This window comes from Mastigoproctus giganteus, chromosome 10 (assembly GCF_048544385.1).
Source record: "Mastigoproctus giganteus isolate SK-2022 chromosome 10, ASM4854438v1, whole genome shotgun sequence".
Classification (NCBI taxonomy): Eukaryota; Metazoa; Arthropoda; class Arachnida; order Uropygi; family Thelyphonidae; genus Mastigoproctus; species Mastigoproctus giganteus.
In genome coordinates this window covers 106,138,460-106,163,259 of record NC_143584.1, presented here as the reverse complement: position 1 = coordinate 106,163,259, position 24,800 = coordinate 106,138,460, and the positions used below count along the sequence as shown (strand labels likewise).

Below are 24,800 nucleotides of genomic sequence, written 5' to 3'. Positions count from 1 at the left end.
ACATAAGTAAAGATTTCTTTGCATCCTATACCAAGGATTTATCGTAATCTGCCTTCACGTGCCTAACCTTCTTTTTGACTTGATTACAGAGTAGTTTATATCTGCCATAGGCTTCCGTGTCACCTGATATTTTATATGCATCCCATACATATTTCTTCTCTACCACAAGCCTCATTAGTTCATCTGACACCCATTTAGGCCTAAACCTTGAACAGTATTTCTTAGTTGGAATGAAAAGCCTAGTAGTCTCCAAAATTAAGTCCCTGAAGGCTTCCCAATTAGAATTCAACGTCGGTAAGATCATCAGTTGATCCTACTGTACAGAATTTAACTGTCTGAGACCCCTGTCTGCTAAAGGGAAAAGTAAAAGCTCTTCCCTTTAGCCTTGATGGTAGTTACATCCTTATGTAATTCCCACATCATTACATTGTGATCACTGTCACCCAGTGGTTCCTTTATATGCAAATTCTTAATGCATGAATAATCACTGCTGATAATCAGATCAAGAGTATTACCCCCCTCTGGTTGCCTCTCGAACATATTGCTGTAGAAAACAGTCATCCAATAAATCCACAAAGGTCTTGCTAGTGTGCGAGTGACCAATCCATGCACAAGTTCCAGTCAATATCTGGAAAGTTAAAATCCTCCATTATAAGACATTCTGATTTACTGGTACACTCTATTTCTCTGCACAATTGCTCATTATACTCATCAGATTCATTAGGCCTATAACACACACACCCCTACTCTCATTTTTCCTTTCCCAGTGCTTATGTCACACCAAACAGACTCAACATCAATTGGATGCACTTACTTAGATTTTATGTGTTTCTTAACTAACAGCATAATCCCTCCTCCCTTCCTTTCTGTACACACTACTCCCCAAATTCGAATTCTGCACTGTTTATGTCTGTGTGACAGCACATATCTGATATCCCAACAGTATCTGCCTTTGATGTCTTGACTAGCACTTCAAACTCTTCAAATTTATTAACTATACTTCTAGCATTGGTGTAGTATATGCAAGTATACATGCACCTGTTTACTTGCATGTATACTTGCATATACTACACCAATGCAAGTATACATGCACCTGTTTCTACTCTTAGTTACCCTAACACAGCCCATGTATTTATTTGTTCCACTATGACTCCCAGCAGTCCTGGAAAGCTCCATTGCCTTGCTTTCCAGGCTACTGCTCATTCTAATAGAAGCAGTGCAAGAATTACTTTTGCCTATGCCTGCAGCCACTGTTAACCTTTTATTCTGTGTATCCCCATAAGCTAGCAGTTTTCCGACCCACCTAACACTGCCTCGATAGCATCAGCAAATATTCATGCACCCTTTCTATTTAAGTGTACCCCATTGCTGTAGAGGCAGTCTCTCCTGTCAACAAGCACAGACCAGGCTGAAAAAAAATTTTACCCCTCGAGCCTTGCACAATCTCTCCAGAGCCAAATTGATCGACAAGGCTAATCATATACTCCATCCTATCGTGTCTGTGCAGAATTGCAGACACTTTCATATTCAAACCTAACTCGCGACTTTTTTTCAACATTGACCTGTACTTGTTGAGAAATTTGCAGATCTCTTACTCTTAATGTTATTAGTTCTAATGTGTACAACAATATCATCTTTTGTGCCTTTAAAATATGATATCTGCTTTACAACATCATCAACTTTTGCCCCTGGCAGACATACCCTGGTCCTGTTCCACTTGTACTTCTTGCATAGTAATATTCCCCATCTCCATGACAATAGAGTCACCAACAATAACTAGTTCCTTTGGACCAGTGCATTCTGCCTTGGAGATTGCCTTTTGTTGCCTGATCACAGGAGTGAGCTCTGCCTTTGAGGTGGGCAGCTGAGAGCTTGATTGGCCCATCATATTAATTTCTTCAAGTGCATTTACTCTACACCTCAAGCTCTCATAGATGCCTAATTCCTTGACACTCTAGGCATCTAGCACACACAAAGACATCCTCCTCGGCTAGATCATGTCCTGTTTTAGAAAGTTCAGTAAACATTTCGCACATTTTTTGAGACTGTGATGCGTTGGAGAATTGTCCCCTTCGTTTCTCCCCCGAGTCATAGAACTCTTGCCAGTCTGTGATCTTTGCTTTGCAGCTCTAGTCTGGGTCATGATTTCCATTTAAATACAATTTAATTAACAGTTAAATTTAATAAGCTTCAAATTGCTTCAAATATATTTCAAATTTCTGAAATATATTTGAAGCGGTTTGTGATATCTGATTAATTGATAATACTATAATAAGCTATGAGATACCTAATTGAGTGCTTCGTATTACGTTATATAGTTTTACTTTATACCTTACACTATCAGTTCAAGATATACATATGTTACGCTGTTTGTTATCGTCAACAATACTGGCGCCAACACCGGGAGTTGTAACTTCCAAAAATTGCTAGTTAAATTCAAAATAAGAAGCTAACGCTACTAAATCTATTTAATATCTCTGTAAAACACAATGTAGTATGTTAATTAACAAAGAATACGGTAAAAATTAAAAATACTTATCCTTTTAGAGCAGCTAAAAATCCACCAACTATTCTCTTCCACGACTAGAGCGCCCTCTAGTAATTTGTTTAGTTTTTCCTAGAATTCATTCAAACTACCCACTTCCACAAATCAAATGGAAATTTGTTTCAACAATCAATCACCCACTGAATGAAGCCAACCTTGAATGGGTTGAGCACGCTGAATTCTGATGGGATCCTTCCACTTGTTCAGATTACAAACCTAAGGGGGCATAAATTCAAATTAAGAAAACAGATGTAGAACAGATTTACAGAAATTTGCCTTTAGCCAGCGGGTGCTTAATTGCTGGAACAAACTTCCATCTGTCATTGTGGAAGTTGATAGGTTAAATAAATTTAAGGAGGAACTGGACGGGCATTTGGAGGGAATGGTGTGATTTTTTTTTTTTTTTTTTTTTTTTTGGCTGATGCTGCATAAGCTCATACACTTGCTTTCTTGCATCATATGCCACTACTACTACTACTAACCTCTACACATCTAGACTGCAATCATGCTCCTTCATGTGTGTAGTCTGAGTAAAAATAAAAAATGCTATCAGCATTGAGGTTTCCCAATCCATTCAAAGCTTTAAATGCTTCAACAGGATCATTTCATAGGTGTCTATGAGATGATTTCCAGATGTTGCAATTTGCAGAACTGAAGCCTTTCGTGATAAGACAAACCCTTTCATTCCCTTCTCTATATCTTTCCTAAAATGAGGCCTCCAGACGTATATGCAGCACTTGGGATGTGGGATATTCACCTCCTTTACCCTGCTAGCAAAGTTCCTGTATCATTAACAAAATCCCCATGAGCTGTCTGTATTACTCAGAGAACTTCATATCTGACTACTCAATAATCCCCAAGTCTTTTTCATTTTCCATAACCCGAGTGTAGTCACACAGTTGGTACATGAATTTGAGATTACTACTACCCATTTGCAGTATCTTGCATTTGTCAATGTTTAACTTACAATTGCCCTTTCTCAAGCCATCTGCCTAATTTTTCTAGATCTTGTTGCAGTAGCATACCATGGTTAGTCATTAACCACCTTGCCACACCTTTGTACCATCTGCAAACTTAGACATTAAGCCTGCTATATCTTAATCAATATCATTAATAAATATAAAAAACAATGTGCCCAGCAGTGTCCATTAATAACCACTCTCTATCTTTTCCCACTCAAGCATCCCTTTCTCCACAGCAGTAACTTGCCCTTAATACCACAGTGCTCCAATTTATACAGCAGTCTTTTATATGCAATATTGGATCATAGTATCCAATCAGACTGGTTGTTTGTTTGTTTGTTATTTGGTTTTTAGGAGCATTAGCAACTAAGGCCATATTGCTCTGGGGATATGCAGTGGTCATTCCCTGACCTTTCCGCATCCTCCGTATTTGGTGGTGACGGGCTCGAACCCCAGTATAATCAAGAAGCATGTGCTACGCACTGCTGCTCCTTCCCACCTGGCTACGGAGGCGCCAATCAGACTGGTCAGACAATATTATATTGTATAGTTAGCAAACAAATCCATGCTGTGACTGCAGTATAATTGCCTTACTTTTTTTTTAATCAGTGATCCCATTATTTTTTAGGGAACAGAAGTTAAGCTAACAGGTCTGTAATTACTTATGTCTTCCTTTGAGCTTCCTTTGCAAATTGGGGATGCATTCACACATCTCCAGTCCATGGGGACCTCCCATGAATCCAAAGATGTTATCATAATTATGAATAAGAATTTGCTTATCTCCCTTAATATAATTGAATAGATCCCATCCACCCCAGGTGCTTTTTTTATGTTTAGCTTCAACACTTTCCTCCAACATCAATATACAGTCAAACTTGGTTATAATGAGCATCAGGGACCAACAAAAAATTTCCTCATTATAATCTTTACTCACTATATCAGTGATGAGTTAAATCTACTCCTATGTTTTTTAATTCTCAAAAACTTGATAAAAAGATAGATTCAAAAAACAAAAGAAATAGAGAGAGAAAAAATAATATTAGTATATACCTACATATTATTTGTATTAATATGTTTGTATAAACTACAGTACACTTAATATTAAACACAATTTATTTGTCTGTAATTTTAAAACTATATGCTTAATACTAAACACAATTTATTTCTTCATAATTAAAAATAATACTGATTAATAATAAACATGATTTCCTATTTTGTCATCATTCTTCCTGATTTCTGCACAAACACAGGTCAATCTGTTCATTTGCCATTATTGAATTTGTAGATTGAGATTCTCCACTAATTTTTGCATAAACAGTGTTATGTCAGTTTTTAAATTGATCCAGCCAACCATTGTTAGATACACGCAAAATCGTCCTGTCCAAATTGTTCAGCAAATTTTTCTGCTTGAACCTTCAAGATCGGGCTGTCTGTTGAAAACCCAGCACTTCTTTGTGTAGTGAACAATTGAAGCAATGCTTTATCAAAGTTTGTAACCTTGCACTACCTAATTTTTTTTTTTCATTTATGTTCTTTTCCAGTGCTGATAAGTAAACACGTTTATTCTTCCACAATGTCGACACTGTTGAAGAGGACAAAGAAAACTTTTTACACACTTCATTTTTTGCACCACGTTCTAATTCACGAATAATTTTGCCTTTTTCGCGAATCGAGAGACACTTTCTTTTGTTAGCAGACATGTTTCCAAAGGAAAGGTTTGTTTTTAAATGATTTTACTTTAAAATGACAGTAAAGTGATCTGCATACAAACAATTATCATTTCCAAAATTCTTAGAAGTCCCAAAATAAATACAAGACAGTGAATACAAGACAATCTGTAAATAGGGTAATGCAACCATACAAATTACAAGCAGAATGGCAATGCACTATTGTATAGCCCCTGGCTCCTAATCCGATGTGGGTGTTCATAAAAGCTAAATCGCAACCTTTCATTTTTATCTATTCCAAGAATTGGGTTTTTTTTGCCTACCCAAGCAATTAAGAATGTTTGCATAGTTACCAAAATTTGTATGGTATATCTGTGTACGCTCATGATAACAGTGAGCAATTGTATGGGAATATGCATAAATTAAAATCATTATGGCTTTTTGCTCATTACAGCCGGGATCTCATTATAACCAAGTTCGACTGTATTATGATCACTACTACCTAGTAGTTGCTTTATCTGAATATTCTTAATGCATGATGAGTAACTGCTGACTAAAAGTAAGTGCAAATTCCCCAAAAATGATGTTGACTAAAAACAGTGATGACTCACTGCTGCCTTAAACATTTAAATGAAGCACTATGCTGATATTCAATGTCTAGATGCTGCAATTTGCACAACTCCAGTCTTTCCTAGTAAGAATATTATTTTGTACCCTAAGTAATCTCGACTGCAATTCTCTGTAATCTTTCCAACAAATCCATGTCCTTCCTAAAACGAGGTTTCCAAACTTGTATGCAATGCAATATTAAAGATGAACTTCATATAATGGAATAATCACCTCATTGTAAAAAGTAAAAAAGTAAAGTGCAGCCATTATCAACCCACTGCAGGATGGAAGCCTCCTCAACAATTCATGCTGAGGGAAATGGACCATAATCTGCCACGCTGGTCCAGTGCGGGTTGGCAGATCAGCAGGCAGGGTCTTGAACCCCGGTCTACTCAAAGAGCGTGTGCTACTGCACTCCCGCTCCTGCCCACTCGGCTACGGAGGCCTTACCACCTGGCAAATTTCCTGAATTTCACTGACAGAACCTCAAAGGCTGTGCTAGCAGCTTGTCTGCACTGAAGAAGTTCACAATACACATACATTTGGCCCTAGTCTTTTTCCTTGATTTTCATCTGGCTCGAAAACTGGGTTTATGGACTTTTACGTGGGAACAGGTATGAAGATTCTGAGCTGGTGGGATTTTCTGTAGCTCTTCATCTGTGTACATTTTTGAACATCTATGGCAGCACCTACTACATATTTGGACTGAAGCAAAACCAATTGGTAACGAAATTTGCTTACGGAAATGATGCAAATCATGTTACTTCTACTCAGTCAGTAACGTTGATTCGGTAGAGTAAGTAGTGGGCATGAAAATAAAATGTTATATCCTTCAAACGAAGAGATGCAAATGACGTCACTTCCTAAATAATGCTAACTTAGTCACTAACATTGATTCAGTAGAGTAAGTAGTGGGTAGTAATATTATGCAAGTATAAAAGCTTCAAAGTCTCTCGTGTCGACAAAAGAATGAATTCAAAAACATAGAGAACAAAAAAAAAAAAAAAAAAAATGCAGAGTTTAATGTAATCTGCTTCTCAAGATTTTGATCAACATCAACCTTCTAAGTAGTGGGCATGAGCATAAAACATTACATCATCCATAACTTTGGTCTAGCTGTTTGATTTAAGAACACAACAATAAAACAATCACTTCTTGCAGTAGTTTTTGGTTATGACATCACACTATTCTACAAACAGATTTCGCTAACTATTGAATTATAAAAATACTAAATCTAATTTCAGTTAACAATCTATAAGTGTATTTCAGAGATGGCTATAATGCTAGCTGAATGAAATTGAGAGAATTATGCAAGAATAAAAGCTTCAAACCACCGAAGAAGCCTCCCATGTCGACAAAAGAACTAGTTCAAACACATAGAGAATGAAAAAAAAAAAAATCTGCTTCTTAAGATTTTGATCAACATCAACTTCTCATCAAGAAGCTGGACCATCAACATCACGAAATTAAATTCAAAAAGATCCAGTAGATTTGAGTTCAAATGAATTACCTGATGATTTTTAATTGATTCCTGAACCGGCTAGACAGAGTATACTGCAACAACCAGCTTCAAAATCCAAAAAGAAACAAAATCATATTTCAGCTCAATCACCTGTACACCCTCCACAGGTTTCAACAGTAGTCGAGCACGAAATCATTTACAAGAACATTGAACATGACCGTAACTCCTATAAAGAATTTGAGAGAATTTCTGAAATATATTTGAAGCTATTTGTGATCAGTTATGTTATGAAATTGATGTAAAATTGTGCACTCCAGAAAGTTTTGTTTTTACTTCTCTTAGAATTTCCAACTGCAGACATAACAACTATTAGTTAAGAAACACATAAAAACCAAGGAAGTGAAGCCAGTCGACATCGCTGGACAGTGCAGTGTTGAGTCAGTTTGGTGTGACATAAGCATTGGGAGATCAAAATTGAGAGTAGGAGTGTGCTATAGGCCTAATGACTCTGATGAGTATAATAAGAAACTGTACAGGGAAATAGAGTGGGCCAGTAAATCAGAGAGTCTTATAATGGGAGATTTTAATTTCCCAGATATTGACTGGAATTTGGCGGCTGGTCACTCACACATTAGCAGGGCTTTTGTGGATTTATTGGATGATTGTTTTCTACATCAGCATGTTCGGGAGGCAACTAGAGGGAGTAATACTCTTGATTTGATTATCAGCAGTGATTCTTCATGCATTAAGAATCTGCAGATAAATGAACCACTAGGTGGCAGTGATCACAGTGTGCTGAAGTGGGATTTACTCAAAGAGGTAACTACCATTAGGGGTAAAGGGAAGGATTATTGCTTCCGTAAAGGCGACTACGATGGACTGAGACAGTATTTAAATTCTATACAGTGGGACCAACTGATGATGTTACCAATAGCAAATTCAAAATGGGAAGCATTCAAAGAATTAATCTTGGAAGCTACTAGGCTTTACATACCAACTAAGAAATATTGTTCAAGGTTTAGGCCAAAATGGATGTCAGATGAACTAATGAGGCATATGGCAGAGAAGAAAAATGCATGGGATACTTACAAATTAACACATGACACAGAAGCCTATGATAGATACAAGTTGATATGCAACCAAGTTACAAAGGAGGTTAGGCAGGCGAAGGCAGATTACGAGAAATCCTTGGCAAGGGATGCAAAGAAAAACAGCAAAGAGTTCTTTACTTATGTAAACTCTAGAAGGAAGGGGATGAATCAGATTGGTCCACTTGATATTGATGGGTCAACTGTTGATGATCCTGCTCAGGTAGCTAACAAACTAAATGAATATTTTGCATCAACATTCACACATGAGGAGTTATTCAGCGAGAGGAATGCCAGAGGTGTATTCAACTCTAGCAGTAAGCTACAGAATCTTGAAATAACTGGGAGTAAAGTGGAGGAGAAACTGTTGAAGATAAACACAAGAAAGGCACCTGGGGTGGATGGGATCTATCCAGTTATATTAAAGGAGGCAGCAAAGGAAGTAAGCAAACCCTTAGCCATAATTATGAGAGCTTCCTTGGACTCAGGGGAGGTACCCATAGACTGGAAATGTGCAAATGTGGCCCCAATTCACAAAGGAGGATCAAAGGCTGACAAGTAATTATAGACCTGTGAGCTTAACTTCTGTTCCAGGAAAATTAATGGAGGCACTAGTTAAAGAAGCACTGCAGGATCATTTAGACAAGACTTCAGCTATAGCTCGGACACAGCATGGTTTTGTTAAGGGGAAGTCTTGCCTGACCAATTTGATTGGATATTATGATGCAGTCACAAAAGAACTGGATGCAGGGAATAGCTTTGATATTACATACTTGGATCTTGGCTTTTGATACTGTTGCACATGGAAGACTGCTGCACAAATTGGAGCAGTGTGATATTGGAGGCAAATTGCTGCTATGGATAAAGGGGTGGTGAGGGGGAGAAGACAGAGAGTGGTAATCAATGGACACTGCTCATCGTGGACTAATGTTATTAGTGGAGTCCCTCAGGGCTCAGTGTTGGGTCCATTATTGTTTTCTGTATTTATAAATGATATTGATGATGGTATATCAAGCTTAATGTCCAAGTTTGCAGACGATACAAAGGTTGGCAGGGTTGTCAAGGACACTACTGACACTATGCTGCTGCAACAGGATCTGGAAAGGTTGAGCAGATGGGCTGAGAGGTGGCAAATGAAGTTTAACATTGACAAATGTAAAGTACTACACATGGGAAACAGCAACCCCAGAGCAACGTATCAACTCTGTGATACTACACTGACAGTGGTAGAGAATGAAAGGGACTTGGGGGTGGTTGTTCAGGCAGATATGAAGTTCTCTGAGCAGTGCAGATGGGCTGCAAGAGTGGCTCATGGAGTATTGTCAATGATATACAGGAATTTTTCCAGCAGGGATAAGGAGGTGATTATTCCCTTGTATAAGGCAATGGTCAGGCCACACCTAGAGTACTGTATACAGGTCTGGAGGCCTCATTTCAAGAAGGATGTAGAGCTGCTGGAACGAGTACAGAGAAGGGCAACAAGATTAGCGAATGGAACAAAGGGGTGCTCTTACGACAGGTATTTTGAACGAACAGAGGGGTGAAGTGGAAGTGGTTTTTTTTTTTTTTTTTGGCTGATGCTGCATAAGCTTGCTTTCTTGCATCAAATGCCTCTACTAATGCTAATGCTAATATCTAAAATATGATATAATTAACTGCTCAAGTGATGAAATAGAGCACATTCCTAAGTGTTTGCTTGCTTCCTTTAATATAGCTGGATATATTCCATCCAATTCGGTGACTTTCCTATGTTTAACTTCAACAATTTCTTCTCTACTTTCCTCTAAGTTATTACAAAATTATTTAGCTCCCTGCTAGAGTTTGATAAACTTCTGTCCTCCACTTTTCTACAGAATTCCTCCTGTGTGAATGTAGATGCAAAACACTCATTCAGTTTGTCAGCTACCTGAGCATGATCATCAATAGGCAATGTTAAGTGGTCCAATCTGATTCATCCTTTTCCTTCAAGAATTTACATAGGTAAAGAACTCTTTGCTGTTTTTCTTTGCATACTTTGCCAAGGATTTCTTGTAATCTGCCTTCGTCTACCTAACCTCCTTTGTGACTTGATTACAGACTAGTTTATATCTGCCATAGGCTTTTGTGTTGCTTGATAATTTATATGCATCCATGCATTTTTGTTCTCTGACATGAGCCACATTAATTCATCTATCCAATTAGGCCTAAACCATGAACAGTATTTTTTAGTTGGTATGAAAAGCCCAGTACCTTCCAAGATTAAGTCCCTGAAGGCTTCCCATTTAGAATTCACTGTTGGTAACATCGTCAGTTGATCCCACTGTATAAAATTTAAAAACTCTCTGAGACCACTGTATTCACCTTTACAAAAGCAAAAACCCTTCCCCTTACCCCTGATGGTAGTTACATCTTTAAATAAATCCCACATCAGTACACTGTGATCACTGCCACCTAGTGGTTCCTTTATCTGCAGATTCTAAATGCATGAAGAATCACTGCTGATAATTAGATCAATAGTATTACTCCTTCTGATTGCCCCTTGAACATGTTGCTCTAGAAAACAGTCATCCAATAAATACACAAAAGCCTTGCTAGTGTGCGAGTGACCAATCCACCCATAAGTTCCAGTCAATATCTGGAAAGTTAATATCCCCCATTATAAGATATTCTGATTTACTGGCCACTATTTCTCTGCACAATTGCTCATTATACTCATCTAATTCATTAGGCCTATAACACATACCTACTCTCATTTTCCCTTTCCCAGTGCTTATGTTGCACCACTGACTCAACATTGCATTGTGCATCAATGTCAATTGGATGCACTTCCTCCTTAAATTTTATGTTCCTTAACTAGCAGCATAACCCCCTTCTCTCTTCCTGTCCTGTTTATCCTTTCTGTAGACATTATACTCCCCAAATTCCAATTCTGCACACTGCTTATATCTGTGTGGCACTACAAAATGAAATGAAATTAACATAGATTCCACACAATCTTTTTTCTGTACACTTGAGTTTCAGAGCATTAGCATTTAATTCTGCTAACAATTTTTAAATTTGTTAGCAGAATTAAATGCTAATGCTCTGAAACTCAAGTGTACAGAAAAAAGATAGATTCCACACAATGTTAATTTCATTTCAGATCATTCAACAAATATCAACATCAAGACATTAAAGTGAAGAGCATTAAGAATTTGCATTTAGGAAAAATTAGATGAACTTGTTGCAGAATCTTGTTCAATTTCCTTTCTAATTGGAGGTGTGACTGGGCACCCATCAGGAGAACAATATCATTGGAAAAGGCCACTTTTTGTATTAAACCCAATTCTTTTGTTAAAAATTCATCACAAACACTGCTGAGCAAAAGGGGGACCCCAGCACCAAGCCTTGGGGGTATCCCCTTTGCACCAGTCTATTTGTTTGTTTATATCAGTCCTTCATCTTTTCGCACTGGGAGTGTAATTGTCTTCTGTCTCTCAAAGAGACCAGCTAGAGCTGGGTTTAAGTGTCCCATGACTGCTCTTTTCTGCCCATGATTCCAGCTCCATCACAGCTGTATAATTTAGTGTCTTTCATTTCTGGACATCTGTTTACTTTAAATTTAATTAATTTTATGAGAAATAAGGATATGAGTAGAAGACACTGACTCTTTGGTATCACCAATGTTTGGCAGTCAGGCCCTCTGGTGGTGATGCCTCATGTTTAAATATCTTAGCTTTATGACTTTGTTTTTAACAGAGGTTAAGTTATCCATGTTTACTCCTCTTCACTCTGGGTAGTAAATTCATACTCAGATCACTGGCCCAAAACGTAAGAAAAAATGTGATGGTGGGAGTCCTGCGACCTTTGACCAAGCAAGTGAGAGTTAAGGTAAAAGTAGTAAGTTCCAAGTATATTGCATCCTCCCAAAAAAAAAAAAAAAAAAAAAGAAAGCTAATAGCCTGCTCACACTAGATTGTAACACCAGTAAAAGCACCTGGTCACAGTTTGCTTGGCACTTGGGACTGCACTAATATGCTGAAAATTACAGGTAAGTAAATCCCTCCTTCGGAGGAGCTTATTATACATTATAAATAGAACAACTAACATCTTGTGTTTAAGCTTATATTTCACTTATCAATGATTATAGTTTATAACTGAATCATCTTCGTTGATCATCCTAGGTTTCTTGACGATGAGGGCTCATTACTGCTTGAATAATATTAGCAACTGTTCTTGCATATCAGTGGTTCCTATAATTTGTCCGGAGATAAGTGGCACTATGAATGCAAGACAATTTCTACCAGTCATGCAAAAATTAAGAAAAAAGGTATACTGCTAGGATTTCAAAACAGCAAATTATATCACATTATTTTGGTTAGTTAATTATCAGAATATCTTACTTGTAAATATTTGGAGATAGAGGGGATCTGCAATTTTTTTTTCAGTAAGTTTTTGAAAGTTTCCGAAGCATTCTTATATATAGTTTGGTCAATCACAGTAACAATATGGTCGGGATATCTCTATGAGATCTCCAACAATCAAAACCCGGCACTCTTCTCTAAACTAAAACTTACAATATTTTTTTTTTGATAAGTTTGAATAATATTTTTGCACAAAGTGTCCATATTACCTGAATACTGTTGCTTCTTTGGTGACTAATTATTTATGTTTGAAAGCCAAATAGCATAAGTAATTATTCTCAAGCATGGGCAAGTTTTAAGACTTCTATTTTTTACTGTCATGAGAGGAACCATCCATAATTCACTAGTGAAAATATCCTTCTCTATTTTTGTATCAGAAGTGTTCAATCAAGCATTCAATGTGCTTCTCACTGTTTTATAATGATAAAACAAAAATATATTCCTGCTGATAAAGTGAGGCAATTTAATCTGTTATGCAAAAATGCTCTCTCTCACACAAAATACTGTGAAAACAATTTCCAAATAAGTTTTTATCAAAACATATGATTATGCAACTTACCTTTTAATATATAAACTGATCATTACAATAATACCAACTATCAAAACTGCAACTGCTACAGCTCCACCAGCAATAATTCGAATTTGAATTTCTTCTTCATCACCAACATAAACTAGAAAAACAAGATGAAAGGTTGGTGTTTTAAGAGTTTTACGGTGCATTAGCATGTAAGGCTATAATGCCCCAAGTCAAAAGGTATAAAATGTAAACGTATGATACTATAACTGTTTAATATAATATTGTAAGGGTATATGATATAAAACAGTTATAGCATGAAATTAAAAAAAAAATTCTAGATAAAATGATATAGATTAATAAGTTGTAAAAACTTAAATATAGCTGACACATTGTCATTGTCCAATAAAATCTGTCCGAGTGTATAAAGCTCAGAAATATCATTAATAAAACAGGCACATTCGATTAAAATATGACGGACTGTTAAAATGGTGTCACAAATTCTACACATAGGATGATCATCTGCCCTCAGCAGATAGCAGTGCATCGAGACAGAACAACTCCTCTTTACGATTCCTGTGCAGACTAGATTGCCAGTGTTTGATTACAGGCTTTATCTGGTATAACTTGTTTGAAGCCTGCCCATGCAATGAATGTTGCTAATTGGGATACCAGTTTCTTTCATATTAATTGCCTGTAGTCTGTATAGGGGACTAACAGGTGAGAGTTAAAAAGGTTCACTGATTTGGATGCGCTGTCTGCCAAATCATTTCCTAAGATCCCAATATGGCTGGGGATCCAGCAGAAACGAATATTGAATTTGGAGTGAGAAAGAATGTCCAGTTTATGCTGAATCCCGGACAGGACTGGGTGAGGAGTCATCAGAAGTAACTGTTCGATACTAAGGCCCGTAAGGCCTTAGTATCGATGAGTTACTTGTGATCGGTATACAGGGTGGTCCGTAATTCGTGGTACAACCAGCAAGAGGCTGATTCTTCATGAAGAAATAGTCAAAATTGCAGGATAATATTTTTTCATATGAGGCTTCGTTTTTGAGAAAATCGACTTTAAATATTAGTTCTTGACTAAGACACCATTGAGTGGATCTCAATACAACCACTATTTACTCTTCTGTTTGTATACAATGTCATCATTTGTTGTTATCAGTATTCACTATATGTTTCTATAAACCCATTGATATGACAAAGTACAGTAACTGCGAATACATGGACATGCTCCTTGCATTAGGAGCATGTACTGGAAACACTTCTGCTGCAGAAAATTATTACAGAGAGAGAGATCTCTATCATCGTCATCCAGACAGGTGAGTAATTAAAAGAGTAGAGCAAATGCTGTCTGACTGTGGTTCATTACATTCTCTGCATCAAAATTGCGGATGCCGTTGACGACTGCCTAATCATACAGAAGAAGAAATTATGATGGATGTCAATAATAATCCTCATCTTAGGATGAGAGATCTTTCTTCTTGGCATAACATTAGCAGGTCAACAATTATTCATGTACTACGTTAAAACAGGATGCATCCGTTTCATGTCCAGAGAGTGCAAGGACTAAGAGCTCGTGATTTTGTTCCACGAATGGCTTTCTGTCATTGGTTACTTATGCATCCCCAATTTTTATCAAAAATTTTATGGACCGATGAGTCGAAATTTACATGACACACAGAATTTTCAATGTACATAATACGCATTGGTGGGCACTGGAAAATCCTCACATTATTGTTGAAACACATTTTCAAGAAAGGTGGAGCGTGAACGTCTAGGCTGGAATAATCAATAACGAAATCATGGGACCTTATTCCTTCCAGATAATTTAAGGGGTGCATCATACTTACACTTCTTATGCAATGAGTTACCCGAACTATTAGAAAATGTATCTCTGGATACTAGAAGAACTATGATTTTCCAGCATGATGGGGCCCCAGCTCATTTTATTCGAGAAGTGAGGAACTTTTTAAATGAGCAATATGAATATTGTATCGGTTGTGGCGGAACAATCGCTTGGCCACACGGTTGCCAGATTTTACACCTTTAGACTTTTACTTGTGGGGTCATATCAAAGCAATCATGTATTCCAAAGACGTCATCGGCCTTGTACAATTGAAGGAAAGGATAGTACTGGTATTTGAAACACACTGGAAAAGCTTCAAGGTAATCTAGTGAGAAGAGCCCAGCTTTGTATGCAAAATGGAAATTTCCAACAATTATGAAACTAATAAAAGGAAATATTGTGTCTCATTTTAATTTACATATCCTATGTTAAAGTAAGCACTGGACACTGTAAACAGCAGAGTAAATAGTGGTCGGTATCGAGATTCGCTCAACAGTGTCTTAGTCAAGTACATTTTCTCAAAAACAAAGCCTCATATGAAAAAATTTTATTCTGCAATTTCAACTTATTTTTTCATGGAGATTCAGCCTCTTACCAGTTGTACCACAAATTACGGACCACCCTGTATATAATACGTTTTTTGTAGTGGATGGTTTCTTATGATCCAAGGCTAGCTCTAGAGTGAATACACTAAAGCATTCGAGGGAAATCTGCTCGGATATGGTGTTATCTGGAAAGACAGCTGCAGATCCCACGGACACTTCTGACTTTGAATCATCTGTATAGACTGGCAAGAAATCATAGTGTTCAGATCAGTGCGCTGAAAAGAGCTGCAAATAGACAGCAGATGAAGTACTGTCCTTTCTCCAGTTGTTAAGAGAGACGTTGCAGTTTGCAACGCGAGCATGCCAGGGTGGAGAAGGTTGCCCTGGTAATGGGGCAACATTGTCTACTGCGATGTCCAAATCTCTGTGTAGCCTTTGGATATGAATAACGAATGGGCAATTGGCAGTCTAGCGAGTGTTGTACAGGTTTTCCCAACGTGGCTCAAAAATTGGTGTCCAAGTGGGGTTGTCTGGCAGGGATTTCAGTTTTAAAGAAAACTGTAGGGACAACTGTTTCCTACGAAGCGATAAAGACGGCTCATCTGCTTCAACATAGAGGCTCTGACAGGAGATGTTCGAAATGCTCCAGTGGCAATACAAATTGCCTGATGGTGGATGGGATCCAGCCATCGGAGTACACTGAGTGTAGCAGATGCATATACTTGGGACCTGTAATCTAATTTGGAATGCACAAGTGCATGATAGAGGTGCAATAGAATGCATCGGTTGGCACCCCAGTAATTAGAATAAATTGCACATAGGATATTCAGAGCTTTTGTGCACTTCATATGTAGTTGACGGATTTCTTGTAGGAATGTCAACTTTTTATCAAACACAAGCCCAAAAATCTAGTCTCAGGTACTACTGGAATAGCATTCTGTCCAAGTCTTAATTGAGGTTCAGGATGAAGGTTGCGCTTGCGGCAGAAATAGATGCAGACTGTATTTTGTAAGGAGAATCTGAGGCCATTATTCACTGACCATGAGTTCAGATGGTCAATGGCACATTGTAGTTCTCTCGATAACCCTCAGGTTGCAATATTGAGAAAATATGCTGAAATCATGAACATAGAGAGCACAGTTTACAGTTGGAGGAAGTTGTTCTATGATGGAATTCACTTTGATGGCAATAAGCGTAACACTTAAAACTGAACCCTGGAGTATGTATTCCCTCCTCTTGGCAAAAAGGCCGAGATAGGGTACATCCCACACAAACTTGGAACGAACAATGGGTTGGAAAGTTCTTAATAAAAGTTAGAAGATAACTTCTAAGTCCAATACTATAAAGGTCTTTTAAAATTCCGAATCTCCCAAGTTGTGTCATACGCTTTTTCCACATCAAAGAACATGGGCACCACGTGTCCTCCTTTTTAAAAAGGCATCTTGAATGAATGTTTCGGACCTAATTAAATGATCCAAGGTGGACCTGTTCCTTCAGAAGTCACACTGCAATCTGGAGAGGAGCCCATTTTCCTCCGCGTACCAAATAAGGAGAGCATTAACCATTTTCTCCAGAATTTTGCACAGACAGCTAATCAGAGCAATAGGGTGGTAGTTTGTTGGGATTTTGGGATCCTTTCCTGGCTTAGGAAAGACAAGCACAATTGCCTTATCCCAGAAATCTGGAAACTGCTTTTCTAAAAATATTCTGTTATATAGAAAGAGCAGTTGGGCCATTCATTTTTTTGACAAATGTTTGATCATCTCATAATGGATAAGATGTGGTCCAGTAGCACTTGCTTTGGTAAGAGTTTGAGCTGTTTGTAACTCTTCCATGGGGAAGGGCCCATTATAGGGTTGGTTGTTTGGGTTTTAATGGTGCATCAGCAACTGGTACAAACCATGCCACATTATTTTGGTGCATTTCCTTTGGTACAAAGGAACTGGATGCAAAAAATAATTTTGATATCATATACTTGGATTTCAGGAAAGCTTTTGACACTGTTGTGCATGGAAGACTACTATACAAATTGGAGCAGAATAGTATTAAGGGTAAGTTGCTACAATGGATAAAAGGATGGTTGAGTGGGAAAAGACAGAGGGTCTTTTCCCACTTTGTGGACTAATGTTATTAGTGGAATCCCATAGAGTTTGGCATTGGGTCCACTGTTGTTTTGTATATTTATCAATGATACTGATGACGGTATATCAGGCTTAAAGTTTTCAGATGATACAAAGGTGGGAGGTTGTTAATGACATTAATGGCAGTGTGCTACTGCAACAGGATCTAGAAAATTTGGGAACATGGGCTGAGAAGTGGCAACTGAAGTTTAACATTGACAAATGCAAAGTACTGCATATGGGCAGAAGTAACCCCAGAGAAACGTACCAACTGTGTGGTACTACACTCAAGGTGGTAGAAAATGAAAAAGACCTGGGAGTAATTGTGCAGTCAGTATGAAGTTTTCTGAGCAATGCAGACATGCTGCCAGAGCAGGTCATGGGGTTTTATCAATGATATACAGGAATTTTGCTAGCAAGGAAAAGGAGGTGATTGTCCCTCTGTATAAGGCAATGGTCAGGCCACGCCTTGAGTACTGCATACAGGTCTAGAGGCCTCATTTTAGGAAGGATGTAAATTTGCTTGAGTGTATACAGAGAAGGGCAACAAGATTGGTGAGGGGAATGAAGGGATCCTCTTACCAAGAGAGGCTTAAGTTCTGCAAATTGCAGTGGCTGGAGATTAGGCACCTGCGAGGTGATCTGACTGAGGTGTATAAGGCCTTGAATGAGTTGAGCATGCTGAATTCGGACTGGATTCTTCCATTTGTTCAGATTACGAACCTAAGGGGGCATAAATTCAAATTGAGGAAAGACAGCTGTAGAATAGATGTGCAGATTTCTGCCTTTAGCCAGCGGGTCGTTAATTGCTGTAACAAACTTCCATCTGTCATTTTGGAAGTTGATAGGTTAAATAAATTTAAGGAGGAACTGGACAAACATTTAGAGGGAGTGATTGTGTGAATTTTTTTTTTTTTTTTGGTTGTTGCTACGTAAGCTCATACGCTTGCTTTCTTACATCACATGCCATGATTACTATTACTATATACAAGATAACAGCAAAAATTTCAATGAACTAATTACTTAGGTCACTATGTCAATATGTATAAAAATATATATATGTAAGAGGTAAGCTAATATAAAAATATATTTATATACAAGAGAAAAGGTTTATTGATTTTAAAAATCTAAAAACAGCTGACACATTGTCGTTGTCAGATAAAATCTGACTGAGCTCAGTCAGATAAGTAAAAACATTAAAATACATAAAACGTTCTTGTCTGTATCATGGACATTCAGATAAAATATAATGAATAGAGTTCAAAAGGTGTCACAATCATCACACATAGAAAAGTCATCTCCCCTCAGCAAGAATGCATGCATAAGATGGATATGTCCTATGCGGAGGCGAGCTAGAACAACTTCCTCTCTATGGTCTCTGTGCAAACTAGACTGCCAGTGTTCGATAATAGGCTTTATCTGATATAGCTTGTTTGTGACCTGCTTATGCCGAGATTGTTGCCATTGGGAGAGTAATTTATCATGTAGAGTACAAACAGGTAAGAGGTTCTGGTGATCTGGCAACGGCATCTGCCAGTTCATTACCCCTGATCCCAATGTGGCTTGGGATCCAGCACAAACGAAGGTCGAGAGAATGATCAGAAAGAGTGTAACACATGCTGGATCCGGGTGAAGAATGGATGAGAGTTACACCTCCTCCCTGATAAAGCCTGCAGTATACTTAGAGTCAGTATACACCATACACCTTTGGTACTTGTGAGCTTTAATGTGGTCCAAGGCTAATTGTATAGCATACAACTCAGCTGTATTCATGGGAAATCTTCCAGATATAGTGTGATCTGGGAAGATGGCAGCAGATCTGACAGATGACCCTGACTTCAAGCCATCAATAAAGACAGGCAAGAAGTAAGGGTACTGGGCACAGTGGGCAGCATGGAGTTGTCGATAGACAGATGCTGCCAGATGTTGAAAGGCTGCTAAAGGCTGCCAGATGTTGAAAGCGTTCCAGTCAGCCTGCTCAATCTTCCATCGCGGTACCCTAGGCAAGTGATTGCTTCCATAGAGGTTCTCCTCTACCTCCCAAGTGCGAGTGAAGGAAAGAGAGAGGGGGGGAGCATATAGAGAGAGAGAGAGAGATCAATAGCAGAGAATGTATGGGTAGGCATGTGGGAAAAGGTATTAGTTCCCACATTTAGAAGGGAAAGGTCATTGTACTGAGCATATGCTCTATGACACGTCCCCTTCCATTAACATCAGCACTACCCAGGAATGGGTAACTTGTTCCCACCAGGAATGTCATCTTGACTTTTAACTCACTGATGTCTCTTAATGAGATTAAAGCTGGCTGAACATGATGTTGTTTCATGATCCTTTGCACCACATCGAGCACATGCAAGGACTCCACTTCAGACCATTTGAGAATGTCCATAATTCTGGCTTTATAACATCATAAAGGACTGGGAACATATGGATGCACTGGACAGTTGATGTAGCCAACTTTAATCTCATTAGGAGATATTGGTGAGTTAAAAGTCAAGATGATATTCCTGGTGGGAACAAGTTTCCCATCCCTATGTGCATTAATTCTCTTAACGGCAGTCACTCCGTGTGGTTTCAGTTCAGAGCAGATTTCCTCCTCGGTAATGTCAAGACGGTCCCACTCTGAAATGACACCTCTCAATGAGTTGAGTGTTCTGTGTGGTGTCACAGTTATCGGTATTCCTCCGAATGATATTGCTTGGAGTAGCTGCTCAGAATGTTTGTCATTTTTCATTTCAATTAAGAGGTTCCCAGAATGAAGTCTCTTAACTGACTTAGGGGAACCTGCTACCCTTCTGTATAAAGAAGGGCAACATTTTCCCAATAGGCTTTTCACTGTTAGAATGTATTATTAGAAATCTTGGGATAGGCCCTGATGATATTTCCGTTCATGCTCTCTTTGCTGAATTAGCATTATCTGTTTCACTGGCAATTTTTTAAGATAGGGACCACGTTGCTGCCCCTGAATAAATAAATTTATCAGGATTTGTGAGTTTTTTGTTTTGTCTCGGTACCCACCATACAATAAATGTGCTCGGAAGTGGGAAGCCAGGGCTACCCAGACGCCATACCCGCATCACCGCCAGCCTGAATCCCATCCCTCGGACCATGAGGGCAGGGGAATGACATTGACACGGTTGACCCTTGCAGATGAACCCACTAACCAATTGATCCTAGTCAGGCCATCCAAGACTACTCATCTTGTCGAAGCAGGGGCCAAAGTGTTGAAGCTGGGCCCCTCAACCCTTTCCAAATTTCCATTGGTTGCAGCGTACGACAAACACACCAGATTCCATTGATGTTAGCCTGGAACCTAGGCTGTGGGTGTTGGATCCCAGTGATGCTAATCTGGAAGACCAGCAGCATCACTGGGAGGTGCCCACATTGAGGGGAGGTAAAAGGTAAAAAGTACAATTATAACCTCAAATGGCAACCAACTCTTTATTTAGGTGGTTTTTGTAAATTCTGTACTTACTAGTACTAAAAAGTCCTGAATAGTTTGGAAAATTCATATTATATGCAGCGTTGTACACAGAGACAGAAGTTTTCCAAAACGGCACTCAGCAAAAGGTTTTTTTTATATGTTATAATCTTCACAATATAACTGTTGTGAACTAATGATGTTTGCCGATGCATGTATGCAGTCAATAAATGAGTTCCATAAAAGTAAAGGCATAAAATTAACAATTGCTCAATATCTGCACTAACTGAATTCTGTACTATTTCCAGCAACTCTTTATCATCAATCATATGCTGTACAGAGTTATATTTGTTTTGAAGTCAGTTTATGCACGTGGAATAAATGTTTTTTAAATTTTGAGGTTTGTTCTGATTTATAGCTCAGTCGAAAAACTAAATGTTCGCTTTTAGCTATGAATTTCAGACTTTCGCTTTTCTAGCATTATTTATTTTTAGGAGAATGGAGTTGTTTTTCAACAATAAATGTGCATCCTCTCAAATAGAGGCAGCAGTGAATGTGTTAAATTGATATCTGTATGCACTAATGAGATTACATATATAAAATTAAAAATGTGTTATTAACTTATATTTAATTCATTGCATTAATTAAATATGCTATTTTACTACAATTTTTTTTACACACAAACAAAACTGTCATTTCATATATAGTGGTCTCCTTTTATTGAGGGTTCTCACTGATTTTGGAAAGTTTTTTTTTTTTCCTGAAATTTCTTTGAGCTTTCAAAAGTTCTTTTCCAGAAAATTGACAAAACTATTTTACAAAAAAAAAAAAAAATAAATAAATAAATAATAATAATAATTCCATTCTCACCTTTACTTTCCTGAAATTTAATTTGAAACAGCCCAGTGCTTCATCATACAGTTATTAGTCTTAATAATGCATTTTCCATCACACTCTACTTATAGAGAAAAAAAAAAAAAAAGAGTTACTACTGTATTTTAAATAAAAGAGCAAATATTGCATTGCAACAATCACCCATTACCATTCCATTTTCAGGTTTAATTTTTTTTTTTTGCCAACAATCAACTGTCAACATACTGCACCAAGTAATTTTTTGGTCAATTTTACAACCTAGCCCACCAAGCATTTATGCTGTAACCTCTACTACTGAATAAGTCTACAAGCAAAATAGTAGTAGTAGTGGCATGTGATGCAAGAAAGCAAGTGTATGAGCTTATGCAGCATCAGCCAAAAAAAAAAAAATCACACCATTCCCTCCAAATGCCTGTCCAGTTCCTCCTTAAATTTATTTAACCTGTCAACTTCCACAATGACAGATGGAAGTTTGTTCCAGTAATTAACCACCCGCTGGCTAAAGGCAAATTTCCGCACATCTATTCTACATCTGTCTTTTCTTAATTTAAATTTATGGCCCCTTAGGTTCGTAATCTGAACAAGTGGAAGGATCCCATCAGAATTCAGCGTGCTCAACCCATTCAAGGCCTTATACACCTCAATCAGATCACCGCGCAAGTGTCTAGTCTCCAGCCACTGCAATTTTCAGAACTTGCCTTATCCCCGAGTATGTATATACATGGGGATAAGGCAGATAGTTTTTTCTCCATTCATCAAATTACAGTAAATTATGTAATTACAGTTTTTTAATTTTTTTTCTCCTTCCACCTTTTCTGTGCTTGTAAGAAGCAACTTTCATTATCTTTACACTTCCTTTTTGCTTTCCCTTCAGCATTTTCCCGTCAATACTTTTATTTCTCTTTTTTTCCAAACTTTTTTCATATTGACTGTGTGCCTTTAACACTTTGGACCATGTCCTTTGTTATTTTCATTCGTACTTTCACTGTTTGATATAATCCCATGTAATGGTATAATAAACTTGATAGAAAGCTATATAGAATTGTTATTTTTAGATTTTCTGCTAGAATTTGTTTATTAGGAGAGGGGGGAGAAAGACCATATTCCCATCACCTAGGAAAAAGTTAAACTAACTTCATAATGCACCAAAATTTACTGAAAATTAGCCTTGTTTTTAAACTCTGAAATGTTTTAAATTATTTCTCCCATTTCCTTGTCCGTCTTTATATTATTCATGAATCTGTGTGGACTAATGTTATCAGTGGAGTCTCTCAGGGTTCAGTGCTGGGTCCATTGCTGTTTTGTGTATTTATCGATGAAGGTATATCAGGCTTAATGTCCAAGTTTGCAGATGATACAAAGGTTGGCTGGGTTTTAATAACATTAAAGACAGTATGCTACTGCAATAGGATCTAGGAAAGCTAGGCAGGTGGGCTGAGAAGCGGCAACTAAAGTTTAACATTAACAAATGCAAAGTACTGCATTAACCCCAGAATAACATACCAACTGTGCAGTACTACACTTAGAGAGGTGAAGAATGAAAAAGACCTGGAGGTAATTGTGCAGTCAGATATGAAGTTCTCTGAGCAGTGCAGATGGGCTGCCAGAGCAGGTTGTGGAGTTTTGTCAATGATATATAGGAATTTTGCTAGCACAGACAAGGAGATGATTATCCCTTTGTATAAGGCAATGGTCAGGCTACACCTTGAGTACTGCATACAGGTCTGGAAGCCTCATTTTAGGAAAGATGTAGAATTTCTAGAATGAGTACAGAGAAGGGCAACAAGTTTGGTGAGAGGAACAAAGGGGTGCTCTTACCAAAAGAGGCTTAAGTTCTGCAAGTATTAGCATTAGCATTAGTAGAGGCATATGATGCAAGAAAGCAAGCTTATTCAGCATCAGCCAAAAAAAAAAAAAAAAAAAAAAAAACAACCACTACTCCCATTTCACCCCTCCGTTTGTTCGAAATACCTGTCCAGCTGAGCCTTAAATTTATTTAGGCTATCAACTTCAACAACAAGCGATGGGAGTCTATTCCACAAACCAACTGCCCGCTGGCTAAAGGCAAATTTCCGCACATCTATCCAACATCCGTCCTTCCTCAATTTGAATTTATGCCCTCTCAGGTGATTATTCTGAGCAAGAGAAAGAATCCCATCGGCATTGAGCATGCTCAAGCCATTCAAAGCCTTATACACCTCTATCAGATCACCTCGCCGATGCCTAGTCTCCAGGCTCTGTAATTTGCAAAACTTAAGCCTTTCTTCGTAAGAGCAACCCTTTGTTCCATTCACTAATCTTGTTGCCCTTCTCTGTACTCGTTCGAGCAGCTCTACATCCTTCTTGAAATGAGGCCTCCAGACCTGTATACAGTACTCAAGGTGTGGCCTGACCAATGCCTTATACAAGGGAATAATCACATCCTTATCCCTGCTAGAAAAATTCCTGTATATCATTGACAAGACACCATGAGCTACTCTTGCAGCTCGTCTGCACTGCTCAGAGAACTTCATATCTGCCTGCACAATTACCCCTAGGTCCTTTTCATTCTCTACCACTGTCAGCGTAGTACCACAGAGTTGATACGTTGATCTGGGGTTACTGTTTCCCATATGTAGTACTTTACATTTGTCAATGTTAAACTTCATTTGCCACCTCTCAGCCCATCTGCTCAACCTTTCCAGATCCTGTTGCAGCAGCATAGTATCAGTAGTGTCCTTAACAACCTGCCAACCTTGGTATCGTCTGCAAACTTGGACAT

At 38.1% G+C, this 24,800-nt stretch overlaps 1 protein-coding gene across 2 annotated transcripts in view; it reads right to left on the bottom strand.

The window, feature by feature from the left end:
- The window catches only part of LOC150079203 (ephrin type-B receptor 1-B-like), a 452,380-nt gene that overhangs the window by 144,755 nt on the left and 282,825 nt on the right, over positions 1-24,800 (bottom strand). For both annotated transcript variants that reach the window (XM_090383683.1, XM_090383684.1), the window contains exon 8: positions 13,275-13,386. In XM_090383683.1, coding sequence (XP_090239809.1) covers positions 13,275-13,386 — 112 coding nt within the window. The remainder of the gene's footprint in view (positions 1-13,274; positions 13,387-24,800) is intronic.